The 13,005-nt window shown below is 35.3% G+C and overlaps 1 protein-coding gene across 5 annotated transcripts in view; it reads right to left on the bottom strand.

Moving 5' to 3' along the window:
• The window catches only part of CCDC82 (coiled-coil domain containing 82), a 33,911-nt gene that overhangs the window by 4,405 nt on the left and 16,501 nt on the right, over positions 1-13,005 (bottom strand). For 4 of the 5 annotated variants that reach the window (XM_047070616.1, XM_047070619.1, XM_047070617.1 and 1 more), the window contains exons 4-7: positions 12,853-12,945; positions 10,622-10,746; positions 7,387-7,557; positions 1,900-2,085 (exon numbers count right to left, since the gene is read on the bottom strand). In XM_047070616.1, coding sequence (XP_046926572.1) covers positions 1,900-2,085; positions 7,387-7,557; positions 10,622-10,746; positions 12,853-12,945 — 575 coding nt within the window. Of the gene's footprint in view, positions 1-601; positions 1,524-1,899; positions 2,086-7,386; positions 7,558-10,621; positions 10,747-12,852; positions 12,946-13,005 lie in introns of those variants that run through there. The other variant, XM_047070620.1, reaches the window with a different exon arrangement.

The raw sequence follows: 13,005 nt of genomic DNA, 5'->3' as shown, positions 1-13,005 counted from the left end.
GTGCGGCCGCGCGGGACACGCGCACTCCCAGGGGTAGGTGGGGTGGTGCTGAGAAACGTCAGAGTGCTTGAGGAGCTCTGAAAGGTAATCACAGCACAAAACGCTGCGTATGGGTTTATATCAGCTCTAAACTGTAGTTTCTAGGAAATCTTTTGAGAAAACGTGTGGACAAATATTTTTAAAGAAGGAGGGACCTCGGAAAGAAAATGAAGCTCTGTGGTATTTTATGTGAAAAACAAAATGTGCATGTTGTCCTAAACATGCATGATCTTGAAATACCTTAAATGCCCAATGCTAAGTGTTTTTCTTTAAGCATGAGAGGACACTTGGGTTTTCTCTTCCCAAGAATTTTTTTTTTTTTCTTATTCCAGGTCCCTTCTGTTAGAAACCTTGTTAAGCTTTCTCTAAGGTACATGATCTGGAAATGCTTTTGGTTTATTCTCTGCAAGAAATTTAATGTTCTTCCCCACATATACTATTATTATATATAATATATATAATACATGCATAGTGATTTTTCTACACCTGGCACACAATTCTTTAAAAAATGTGGTGTCCCAAAAGGTTTTTCAACTCCATGAGAGCGTTGGCAACACTTAAATGCACCAGTGAAAGCACGTAAGAATTTCAGGTCATCATGGAAAATGAAGATGGGACTTACTGGCTAAGTGGTGGCTTCTCCCTAAGGCAAACTGAAAAGCACAGAGGAGGACAGGGAGGAAAGCACTGGGAGAGAAGCTGAAGCAAAGTAAAAGATAAAAAGCTGAGGAGAGTAAAATGAGAGAAAAGACTACAGAAGGGTCAAGATGTGGGGGGCAGGCAGAGAGATCCACTGGGTGGTGTGGCTGTGATGGGAAGATAATCCTCAGAAGGGAAACCAGTCTTGATGTCACTCTCCAGACTGGGACACCTCTGCAGAATATGACGTGTCCTAACAAGTTCCTGTTTGTTGTTCTCTTTTTCTTTCCCTTTGCTCATAAGTTTATTCACTAAGCTCTCATCTTTTTTATTTTCCTCTTTTACAAATTCCCCTATGATATAAATAACCCAGGCAACAGATCTCAAGGCAGGCTTTTTTTTTTTTTTTTAAGATTAAATATACTGTTGATCTGAGTTGCCTGAAAATCTGCTATATGTTTTCTCTTATACGTTCACGTAACTACACTTGTTTTAGAAGACTGCAATCATAATAGCATTCTTTCCAAGTACCATAAACAATTCTAAAAGCTCTGTGAGCAGACCAGAGCTTCTGAGCTGCCAGCAGATCTTCAGGAATCCAGTGCACTCTTCAAAACCCCCACTTTATCCCTGATATCAAACTTAGTGATCAGCAGGATTTGGGGGAATCAAAATCAGTGCCGTGGCCTGAAACCTCTGCATTCCCCTTGATCTTCAGTTACAGTGCTCACTGCTCAGCCCATGTCCTCAAGAAGAGGATGTGGGTGGTATTAGAACTGGCAGCCGAGATCCTTTCCTCAGATTGGCACCAGGTGTTTCTTCACTCTCGGGTCACAAGAACTGTTCTAAAGAATAGGAAGCAGACAAGCAGAGGTGAGTCCTACACTTCGTCAAAGAAAATACAGGGACTTAATATATATGTAAGGGATACCATATATATAAAAGTGAAAGGACAGAGGTCCTTCATTACAGGACAGTATTATCGCTGATTTCAATTTATCTGATGCGCTGAAGGAATGCTTAGATCATCAGGGCACCTGTTCAGGGTTGGACAATGATAAGCATGAAAGGAATGGGTGGAAGAAGAGAAAATACAAAGACGGGGGGAAAGGAGAGATTCTCTTTTAAATTTCACTGTCTTCTAATCATTTGCATCATTTTGCTGATCATAATTAGGCTCCAGAATCTATGAATGAAATGATTCTTCTTTATTCACCTTACCTCCTTAATCCAGCCACTTTCTTTTGACTGATTGAAAATTCTTTCCACTGTTTCTTTAACCTGTTCATCCTCAACTTCTTCTGTCTTTGCAATGGAGCAGCATTCCTGGTACAGCTTGAACTTAAAATGTTTCAGTTTGTGATAAATTCTGGTACGATCAGCACAAATTCTGCCAACAGTAAACACCTAAATCAAGGAATAAACATTATTACCTGACATATGAAGTCAGACATATAGTAATGATTACACAGCCTTTCTAGTTTTGAGATTTTTCTTTAACAGCAAAATTTAATAAATGCATTATTAATTTTCAAAATGTTTGTACAATGATTCACTCACCTTCTCTTATACAACTTAGTTAAGAAAAACTGAACACCTGCTATGTTTCTTCAAGTATTGGGCTAAGCACCAGACATGCATTTGATTACAAAACGATGTGTCAAATGCTGTGCAAGAGATGCTACCGAGGTACAAAGGAGGGACAATTAACCCAATCCAGAGAGGAGAGGGGTCCTCGAGTAGGTGATGCTTGAACTAAGTCTTTAAAAACCAGAGCTAGACAAGTTTGAGGAGAAAAATAGCTTGTTAAGGCAGAAGAACAGGCACACCCAAAAGCAAGAAAATAGACCCCACGGACACAGTTACTGAATTAGAAATACCTGGATTAGACTAATGTTCTAGCTTAAAAGCAACACGCAAAACTGAAACAAACTCTCAAACCAATTGGCGGTTTTTCACTAAATAATTTGCTCCAAAGCATTTTGTAAAGTAAAAACTTTGTGTTTAGTCCTATTTCGTTCCTTAATTAGTGACTCTGATGTGATTGTAACACATTAATGTTTTGCTGTTAGCAAAATATAAGAATTTTAACTTCTATGTGTATATGGACTTCCAGGATTCTGTGATTAAGAATACTCTTCTTGTGAATCAACCAACCAGAGCATTTCCCGTTCAGAACGTTTGGAATATGTACCGTTATACACACTGAAAAATAAAATAGGAAAACTACAAAATAACATTATAACTAAAAACATTATTACATGATCAATCTCATTCTCATGAAGCAACCAGAGGACAGAGACAAATTCCCTGTTAAGTTATGTATTTGTCTCTGTGCCTAAATTCACTAATGGGTTGTGTTTTCATGAGTTTAGTACAAGTGGCATAGTTACAATATTGATCTATGTAACTTGTATTCCATCTAACAAAGAATTGTAGTGTTTTCCTGAAGCCACCCTGCAAGGGATCATACAGGTGGTTAGTTAAATAAATAACCTGAGTATACTGGCAAAAAATAGTAATAAAATAAAGAATAGTTTGTCAAAACTGAATAAAAGTTAAATATGATCAGCAACGGGTTTGATGCATATCTTGTGAAAATGGTATTTGGGACATCTTACAGTCTTCCTTAAAATCCTCAAAAATTCAAGAAAACCATGTTAAGATTTCTGTTTGAGTTCCATGAAAACCTTTCTGGTTTTTGGATTATTAGAAATAATCACAAGGGCACCTGGGTGGCTCAGGCAGTTAAGCATCTGACTCTTGATTCCAGTTCATCATGATCTCACGGTTTGTGAGTTTGAGCCCTGTGCTGGTGGCACGGAGCCTACGGATCCCTGGTGGCACGGGATCCTCTCTCTCCCCTCTCTCTTTCTTTCTCTCCACTACTCATGGTCTTTCTCTCTCTCTCAAAATAACTTAAAAAAAAAATAAACAATCACATATGGTTTGTTCATTGCTTGCCTACTCTCAGTAACCTTCTCATCTCAACATTATCATCAAACAAGTCATATCAACTATCACAATTCCCTGGCCAATATGTCCTTTTATACTTTGAGTAAAAAAGATACCACAATAGTTTCAGTGGCCACTACAGGTGCCCTATGTCTCTCCATTTCTGTTATCAAAGTAGATTATGTGGGTGAAGTCTCCTATGGCCATTCTGGATAAAATACAGTAGAAAAATAATATAATTTTTTAAAAACTTTCCAGCATACTGTATTTTATATTTCCATAAAACTGAGGAATTTATCTGCATAAAAATTTTAAGTTAGGGCAAGAGGGAAGGAGGAGGTATTTAAACACCCTTATTTAAAAATCTTTTACCTGTATGAAACAAAAATATCCACTGAAAATATTTAACATTATAGTTTACTTCTTTCCATTTCAAATTCCTACCTTCTTGGCAGCTACTTACACTTATGTAGATCAATAACCCAAAATTACCTTTAGAATATTCTCACACTATGTGATCATAAAATGTGATCACATTTTCTGTGGAAGAGCCTAAACCATTGTTAGTAGGAGTTCACAGGAAAGAGTAAATGTATGTAATAGCTGTAAGAATGCAAGTAGACCTCTCCCTTCGCCCCACCTGTTTTTAGTGTATTGTCACAGCCTATTATACCTTATGAATTTGTGTACATTGTACACAGTTTACACTGGCAGATTCCATTTATATAAAGTACTAAGATAAAACTCTGCTGTAAGAACAGTGACCTTAAATGTTGAGAAACATATTTAGAGATTACTTTTAACTATCTAATTGCATTTCTGGATATTAAGGACACTATTCTAACAAGTAGACAATACTAAAAAAAATTGCCAGAGATAGAGAAATAAGTTCTGTGATGATTGTTCTCAACGAAGACAAGCAAAATGACATGTAAATGGTTACTAATCCACTGTTCAGGGTTAGTTAGCATGGTTCTATAAACTGATGTATCTGAAAATAACTGATTCACCTCAGTTATCAATGTGAATTAAGGGATCCTATGTATCCAAAGATACAATTTGAAACAGAGCTAAAACCTGTCACCAAATTTTCCTAAAACAGCAGATGGTGAATTGTAAGGCAGTAGAAAGAATCTGATTTGTAATGTATTAGATACAGCATGTAGAAGTGTAAACACACTGGTTAACAAACTAAGGCAAGGATACAATGAAACATGCATTATGCACATTTGTAATATCCAGCTAATTATAGGGAGCTTTTTGAGGTATTTCTCTCGGCCCTCCTTAATATACAGAGGAGCCAGGTCCTTATGGAAGTGAAAGTATGAAGAGGAAAGAAAAAAAGATCCTCAAGAAAAGAGGAAGAACGGGAAGAAGTTTCTCTTTTGTTTCTAGGTCTCTAGAAACAATTACTGCAATAGACTGAGCCAAAGGATTCTATTTCCTTTTGGTCCATTTTTTTCATGGACATATTACACATTGACACTTATTTCAAAATTCCTACCTCTCCCTTTGGATCTTGAGTATCTTCAGGAGTCTGGACAGATTCTGGGCAAACTCAAATGAATTCAAGATTACAGTCGGTCCTCCCAAGTGCCTCTCAGATTTCGCCCTTTTTCTTCACGTGATTTCCTTTTCATCTATACCCCCAGACTTCACCACAATTTGGTGGGCCAAGGCCTTTTGTCTCAGTACCCTATCCAAGACTACTGTAACTAAAATTACTCTTTCCCACCAATTCCACTTTCCATCAAAACATCCTGTCTTTCAAAGAAGCTAATCTTAGGTAAGTAAGGAGAAAAGTTTTATTATTAAACATATTCATTACATGCATCCTTCATTATTGGCACCTTAAAAGAGGACCCTAGTTAACCCCAAGCAGTCTCAATTTTATATAACTATGGGCAAAAACACAAAATGGAGAATTGGTTTTCAAAATAATTTAAGGGTGGGTCTGGGGATGGCATAGTCTCTTTAATGCCTTAGATGAAAAACAAGTTTATTATTTTCTTCCTTCCTATCCCTTTCCTTTCCCTTTCCTTTCCATATACATGCATTGCTGCTGTAGTTCAGTAGAATATAAAATAGATTTTAATAGGTGCTTCTTCCATTTAAAGAAAAAAATTACTGAAAATTTTAGTATTAAAGAATTTTAATTATGGGGGTGTCTGAGTGGTTCGGTCGGTTAAACATCCAACTTTGGCTCAGGTCATGATCTCATGGTCTGTGAATTCAACCTGGAGCCTGCTTGGGATTCTGTGTCTCCCTTTCTCTCTGCCCCTCCCCCACTCGTGTTCTGTCTCTCTCTCTTTCTCAAAAATAAACATTAAAAAAAGAATTTTAATTACATTATCTTAAATTATACAATAACTATTTTAATGTTTGCATACAGCTAAACAGACAAGTGTATACATATTTTTACATAGCTTCAAGGACAGTAATGTACACTGCTCACTATTTCACTTTCACTTAGCACGATTTCACAACCTTCATAAATATTATTTTAGTGCTTGTATCATATTCTATACATAACTTATTAAATTACTACTCTAATATTTGATTTGAATTATATCCAAATTTGTTTTGTATTATAACTAATGCTTCAGTGAACTTCATGATTGTGTCCTCTGCTTTTATACTGGATGACTCTGCTTAGCATAAACATGTGGGCACTGAATATGTATAGTGTTATAACTCTGGCTCTAGGTAGCTATCCAGTGTTCTAAAAACATAGATCACATCCTTGCTCTTTGTAGGAATCTTATTGTCCATGAAACTGCCAGTTTCAATGTAACCATGACAGAACTGTATTTTATCATCTGATTTAAAAATACTTTGCTACTTTGAGAGCTATCAACTGGCATCTTAAGATAGGTTTTACTGTATGCCTTTAGATGGAGAATAATCATGTTCTAATTGTTAACTTTGATGTTTCTTCCATTGTGTGACTGGTGTATTAATTTTCTTTGTTTTTATTTTATGAGATCTCTCTTACTTTTTAGATATTTGAATAACTATTTTATACAGAATCTTTACTCTTTCACAGGAATATCAGAACTCCAGAAATGGTTTTCTAACTTACTTTCCTTCCTAGAATTAGCTGTAGACAGGGAAGACAGTGAAAGTACAGCACTAGTTTTGATCTATACAACAGAACATGATCCTTAGAGTCTCAAATCACTTTCATTAGGATTCTACATGTCTTACCTCATAAAAAGCCACAGATCAGTTTTTAAACAATGAGATTTGCATATTGACTGTGTTGAGAAAAGAAATGTTTTTATAGTAACCTGCCAAATGATACGTTAAAGACTAAATCTGAATTCATTATCCCCATACAAACTTTCTAAGTGATTCTTGCAACCTGGATTATTTAGAGGGATCTGCTCAATTATCGCCAATAGTACTGAGGAATAATACTACCTAATGTAGTAGAAGAATTTAGATTAACAGTATATTTCTATCATAATAACTGACTGGCAGTACTTAGAGGCAACTCTAAGGGCCCCCCAAACACACACACCCTTCATAGATATACAGACTCACCAGAGGAAGCTCTCATCATTAATATTTTTGCATTTATAAACTTGTCATATAAGACATTTTTCACATTCAAAATTATACCTTCTTTCCTTATACTCTTTCCCTCTGTCCTAGTGCTTTCTCCATTTGTAAAAATAACAGGGTTATTTGTGTAAGCTTACGTATTGAAAATTTCTAAATACTGAAAACCAAAATGAGAGGGAAAAATACCTGTTTATCATGTGACATGAAATCGTCTGTTTCCATAGTCCTGGTGTTATACAACTTTCCTGATAAATGCACCGAGTATCTGCAGTGGCGATGTAATCCACAAGCTTGACAGCAACAATTTTCAGGATTCTTCAAATGGATACTTACATTAGAATAATTTTCTACCCGCTCCTGAAAACAATGAAAAAATGTAATGAAGCTTTACAAGACTGGAAAAAACAACAAAATAAAACATAAAAAGAACCTAACCAAATTAAAACCAATATTAGGAATCACAGTAAGTGGTTAGGATGTAAGAGCAAAACACACTGATATTTCTTATTTTTATGCAGAATATGGGGTATTTGACAAGATATTTTTAAATAAAAAAATAACTTATAATTTAGGCTATTAAATGAAAAGAAACCAGACTAGGAAAAAAAATTAGTTTCATATCCTTCCCATTTGTGCATTACTATTAAGTAGTATTCTTCGCAGATACTAATTTACTTTTCTCCTCTCATCTCTAGTTAGGTATGAGGTATTATAGTTAAAAATAGAAAAGACTGAGCAGCAAAAATTCAGGATACTACAATAAAAAGATGAATTCATTTAGGTTAGTTGAAAATTGAGAAAAACCAGATCACAGTCTCCATTGTGTAAATTATAGCATATTTCCCACAAAATATTCCAGAAATAATTTAATTTCTTCTTTTTTTAATGTTTATTTATTTTTGAGAGAGAGAGACAGACAGACAGAGCATGAGCAGGGGAGGGGCAGAGTGTGAGGGAGACACAGAATCTGAAGCAGGCTCCAGGCTCTGAGCTGTCAGCAGAGAGTCCAACAAGGGGCTCGAACCCACAAACTGTGAGATCATGACCTGAGCTGAAGTCGGACGCTTAACTGACTGAGCCACCCAGGTATCGCCGGAAATAACTTAATCCTCCTAATGGCTACTTACTAAATAAAGTACTATGAAAATTAACAAGTTGGTCATAAAACTGCTAGGTGGCCAGTATTGATATAGACAGTCTAATAGCTGAATTAGCAATGAGTTAACAAACTGAGGAAATATTTGGCATTTGTAAACTTGTGGTTGCATATTTTTGCCCACACTCTATGCCTGTGTTAGATACTGCTGTTATAATTAGTAGTGTAGATTAGGTTTTACCATAATGTTTGAACTACATACAGTGAACGTATTAGCAGGGTTACTAACCTATATTCGTATTCTCTACCAGCTTGAGAGTAAATATCCAGTATAGTAATAGTTTCCTTTCTAACACTGTATGATTCACAACAACATTGCATTTTCTTTACTTTTAATATTTCTCATATTTCATGGCCCTTTGTGTGACATGTGTCACTTACAGGCTGACATTCTGAGGGAACAGGTGGCTAACCACCTCCCCTTCTTGCTTCTCTGGTCCTTATGGAAGCACATTTGAGATGAAAGCTCTAGCAGCTTGGCTCTGTGAGTGACTACAATATGTAGGAACACTCCTGCTGGTTTACACAGGACATATAACTGAAAAATAAACTTTGCTGGGGTAAGCTATAAAGATTTTCATTGCTGGTATGTCCTATTATTTATTTTTTGCAGCATAACTTAGCTAATTTTGACCAAGACCATACTGAATCATCTATGTCTCTACATTTTTAAGTTAATATTTTCTTATATCTTAGAGTTATTATTTCAACATTGGGTTATCCAAATTCAGCATAACATACCACAGTATAGTAAAGCATAATATAGCATAGTGGTATGGGCTTTCAAGTCAGAGAAATATTAGAAAGCTATGATTTCTAGGTTTGAACACTGGCCTAGCTAATAACTAGCTCTATAGCCTTGTGTTACTCAATTTTTCTGAGTCACGGCTTTCTCTTCTTTAAAATGGAGGAAATAATAGTGCCTTCCTCATGGGGTTGCTCTGAAGATCAAATAAGATACTTTACACTGCATGCAAATTACTTGGCCAAGTTAAATGATCAATAAATATATGCTATTTTTCTATTAAAGAAAACAATATTTTTACCATGTTCTAAGAACTATGCTGTGTATTTTACCTTCCAAGTAAGTAAATATTCCTTTTACTTTTTAAAGTAGGTAAATGTTTTCTGTATCTGAGGAAAAGACTAGAATTTAGAGAGAGTAAAAACTCACCCAAAGTAAAAAATATATATATGGTGTCCCTAAACTCAGTCATTCTCCAAACTGAAGTCTTCTCTTTCTGTAATCCCATAACTGTCCCTTAATAAACCATCTGTGGCTAATTTATCAGGTAATTCAAGATTGAACAGGCCTTGGATGAAGTCAAATCTCCTAACATAAATGAGGTAGAGTAGCTAATGATTTAAGTTCTAAAAGGACTGTTAGGAACTTGGATCTCTGTTATCTTGCCATTTTCCTAATAATTGGAAGATAGAATGTAAGAAGTAGGGAGATTAAAAAAAAAAACGTAAAAATCATGTAAGATAGCCTCTACTATTAGAGATCATAAAATAGAAATCTATGGGATAACATGAAATGCAATAAATCTTATACATTAAAAGGATGCTCCCCCTAAATTGGTAGAATTACAAAATCTGAAGGTGGAGAAGGATTTCAAAGGCAACCTAGGCCATTGTTTCCCAAATTATGTTAAGGAAATCAATTCTTCTAGCACGTGATAGAAGGAGGTGATAAAAGGTAGCTCATGAAAAGGAGCCTCATAGTAAAACACAAATTTGGAAAGTATTACATTCTACATCACCCTCTTGAAGATTTATAGTATAAATCTACACATTAATTCTCCTTGAAAAGTCCTCCAGTTAAATTTAACTCTTTCTCTTAACAATGGAACTCTCTTTTCTGAAGAGAGAATTAACATCCTATGAGATAACCTCCTCATTTCAATAGATGGGCTAAGACCTGAGAAGTTCTAAAGTTATTCATCATTTAGAACTACTTAATTACTGGATACATATAATAAGTGTTACGATAATTAAAACAATAGTAGCCTTTAGATGGACTAAGACCTGAGATGTTCTAAAGTTATTCATCATTTAGAGCTACTTAATTAGTGGATACATATAATAAGTGTTACAATAATTAAAACAATAGTAGCTTTTAGAAGAGGTGATAAGCTGATTATTCAACAAAAAATGCCAGTAATTTAGAAGATTATTCATTCTGACTGGATATTTAAATCCCGATAGGCCTCCCACTCCCATACCCCCAACCAGAGATTCAAAAACAAATAAAAAACTATATACCTTATATAGCTCTTTCCAACGACTTCTAGAAGCTAAACTCTCTAGACGAGGCTGAACAAAGCGGTTATCCAAATAATGAAGAGATGTCAACATATCTTGTGCGTATGATTTTTGTCTGGTGCCATCTGTTCAAGGGAACAACAATAACAACAACAAAAAATAATCACTTAGCCCTTAGGAAATATCTATCTATCATCTATCTATCTATCTATCTATCTATCTATCTATCTATCTATCTATCTAATTTTTAAGCCCCCCACACCAATGAATTATCCAGCTTCAACTACCAATAGTACCAAGGTCGAGAAACGTTATTAGGAAATATTTAAATAACTGAATACTTAAGGATTTCGTCCCACAGTTTTAGAAGGTATTTTAAATTTAAAAAAGATTAATGAAGAAAAAAACCACAATTCCATCAGAATGTTAGGGAAAGGAAAGAACCACAGAGGCCTTCTAATTATTCCTTGACTACATCAGACTTACTCTTTTTTTTATCTTAATCCCAGTAAAATTAACATACAATGTTTTATTAGTTTCAGATGTACATCATAGTGATTCAACAATGCTATATGTTACTTAGTGCTTACCATGATAAATGTACTCTTAATCCTCATTGCCTATTTTATCCATCCCCCACCCACCTCCGCTCTGATAACCACCAGTTTGTTCTCTATAGTTAAGAGAGTTGTTTGTCCCTTTTTTCTTTGTTCATTTGTTTTGTTTCTTAAATCCTACATATAAGTGAGAGCATATGGTCTTTGTCTTTCTCTAGCTGACTTATTTCACTTATCATTATACCCTCTAGATCCAACCATGTTGTTGCAAATGGCAAGATCTCATTCTTTTTTTATGGCTATGTAATATTCCATTGGCTATATATATCACTTCTTTATTCATTCATCCATCACATCAAACTCACTTTACCTAAGGATCTTTGCACTGGGTGTTCTCTCAGCTAGATCTATGCATTATTTCCCCTTGACTTCATTCAGGTTTCTGCTTAAAAGTCACCTCTTGGGGTGCCTGGGTGGCTCAGTTGTTAAGCATCTGACTTCTGCTCAGGTCATGATCTCAATGGTTTGTGAGGTTGAGGAATACATCAGGTGAGCTTGAGCCCTGCTTTGAGTGAGCCCCACTTCTCTCTCTCTCCCCCCCCCCATCTCTCTCTCTCCCTCTGCCCTTCCTGGGATTCTCTCTCTCTGCCCCTGGCTCACTTGCACCCTATCTCTCTCTCTCTCAAAAAAAAAAAAAAAAATCACCTCTTGAGAGACCTTCTTTGACCAATCTAATAGATACTTTCCTTTATCACTTGATCTCCTTAACTTACTTAATTTTTTCTCAAGAACTAATCCCTAGTTGAAATTATGTTATATATTTGTTTACTCATTCATTGTCTGTCTCTCTCATTAGAGCAACATGAAGGCAGGAATCTTATATGTCATAGTCATTGCCATATCCCCAGCTCTCAAATAAATGTCTGCCCCTTAGGCACTCTATAAGTATTTGTTCAATAAACTGTGAATGAAATCTCACTTTGGCAATTAGGTAGATATTCAAAACAACATATTATAGTCTTTATTAACTGCCAGATTATGTGCTAGATGCAAGAGATAAGTGTATATCTAAGGCATGGTTCTTCCTGTACTCTTAGAAGGGAGAAAGGCAAAAATACATTTTCAATACAGTAAGTATACACACATCAGTACCACCAGGGTAGCACAAATGAGGGAGTGAAAATGATTTTACACTCACCTGGAAAATCTAGGGTGGAAAGGGATTATATTTTAAGAGAGAACAGTATGAGCAAAGGCACAAAGCATAAAACAGTATATAACTTCTGGTGAAATTCAAGTTTAGAGAGGCTGAGACAACACATGGGTATTGAACTACTCTACTGTTTTGAGTCTATGCGTTATATCCTCACAGTTACTGTGAACTCTCTAAAGTCAGAGGAACATCACATATTTCTTTTCCACTTTCCACTATCACAAATAGACAGTATCAAGTTTTTGAAGTGAATGGGCTTCTGGTGTAGTTAAGTTGATCCTAGGGAATAATTGGAGGGCCTTTAGAATAGGGTCTCTTGGTTTTGCTTAAATGTATGTATATATATGTTATATTATATTATATTATATTATATTATATTATATTATATTAATTATATTGGTAGGGTTTTAGAAATTGGAAAAAGAAAAAAGATACTAATTGTCCCACTCATATTAACTTACCATACAATGTTCCCAGAAAAGATTCATCTAAAGCATTGATCAGAAGAGCCTTCACAACTCTTTCAAAGTGAGTATAGTGGTCACTAAAAGAATCTGAAATTAATTTTAAATACATATTAGAACATAACAGATAAAACAATTCCCTGAATAAAA

The sequence above is a fragment of the Lynx rufus genome, unplaced genomic scaffold, assembly GCF_022079265.1.
Source record: "Lynx rufus isolate CCGP_SWC_20201006 ecotype Redwood Valley unplaced genomic scaffold, mLynRuf1.p SCAF_9, whole genome shotgun sequence".
Taxonomy (NCBI): domain Eukaryota; kingdom Metazoa; phylum Chordata; class Mammalia; order Carnivora; family Felidae; genus Lynx; species Lynx rufus.
The sequence above is the reverse complement of the archived record's forward strand: the minus strand, read 5'-3'. Positions and strand labels throughout refer to the sequence as shown.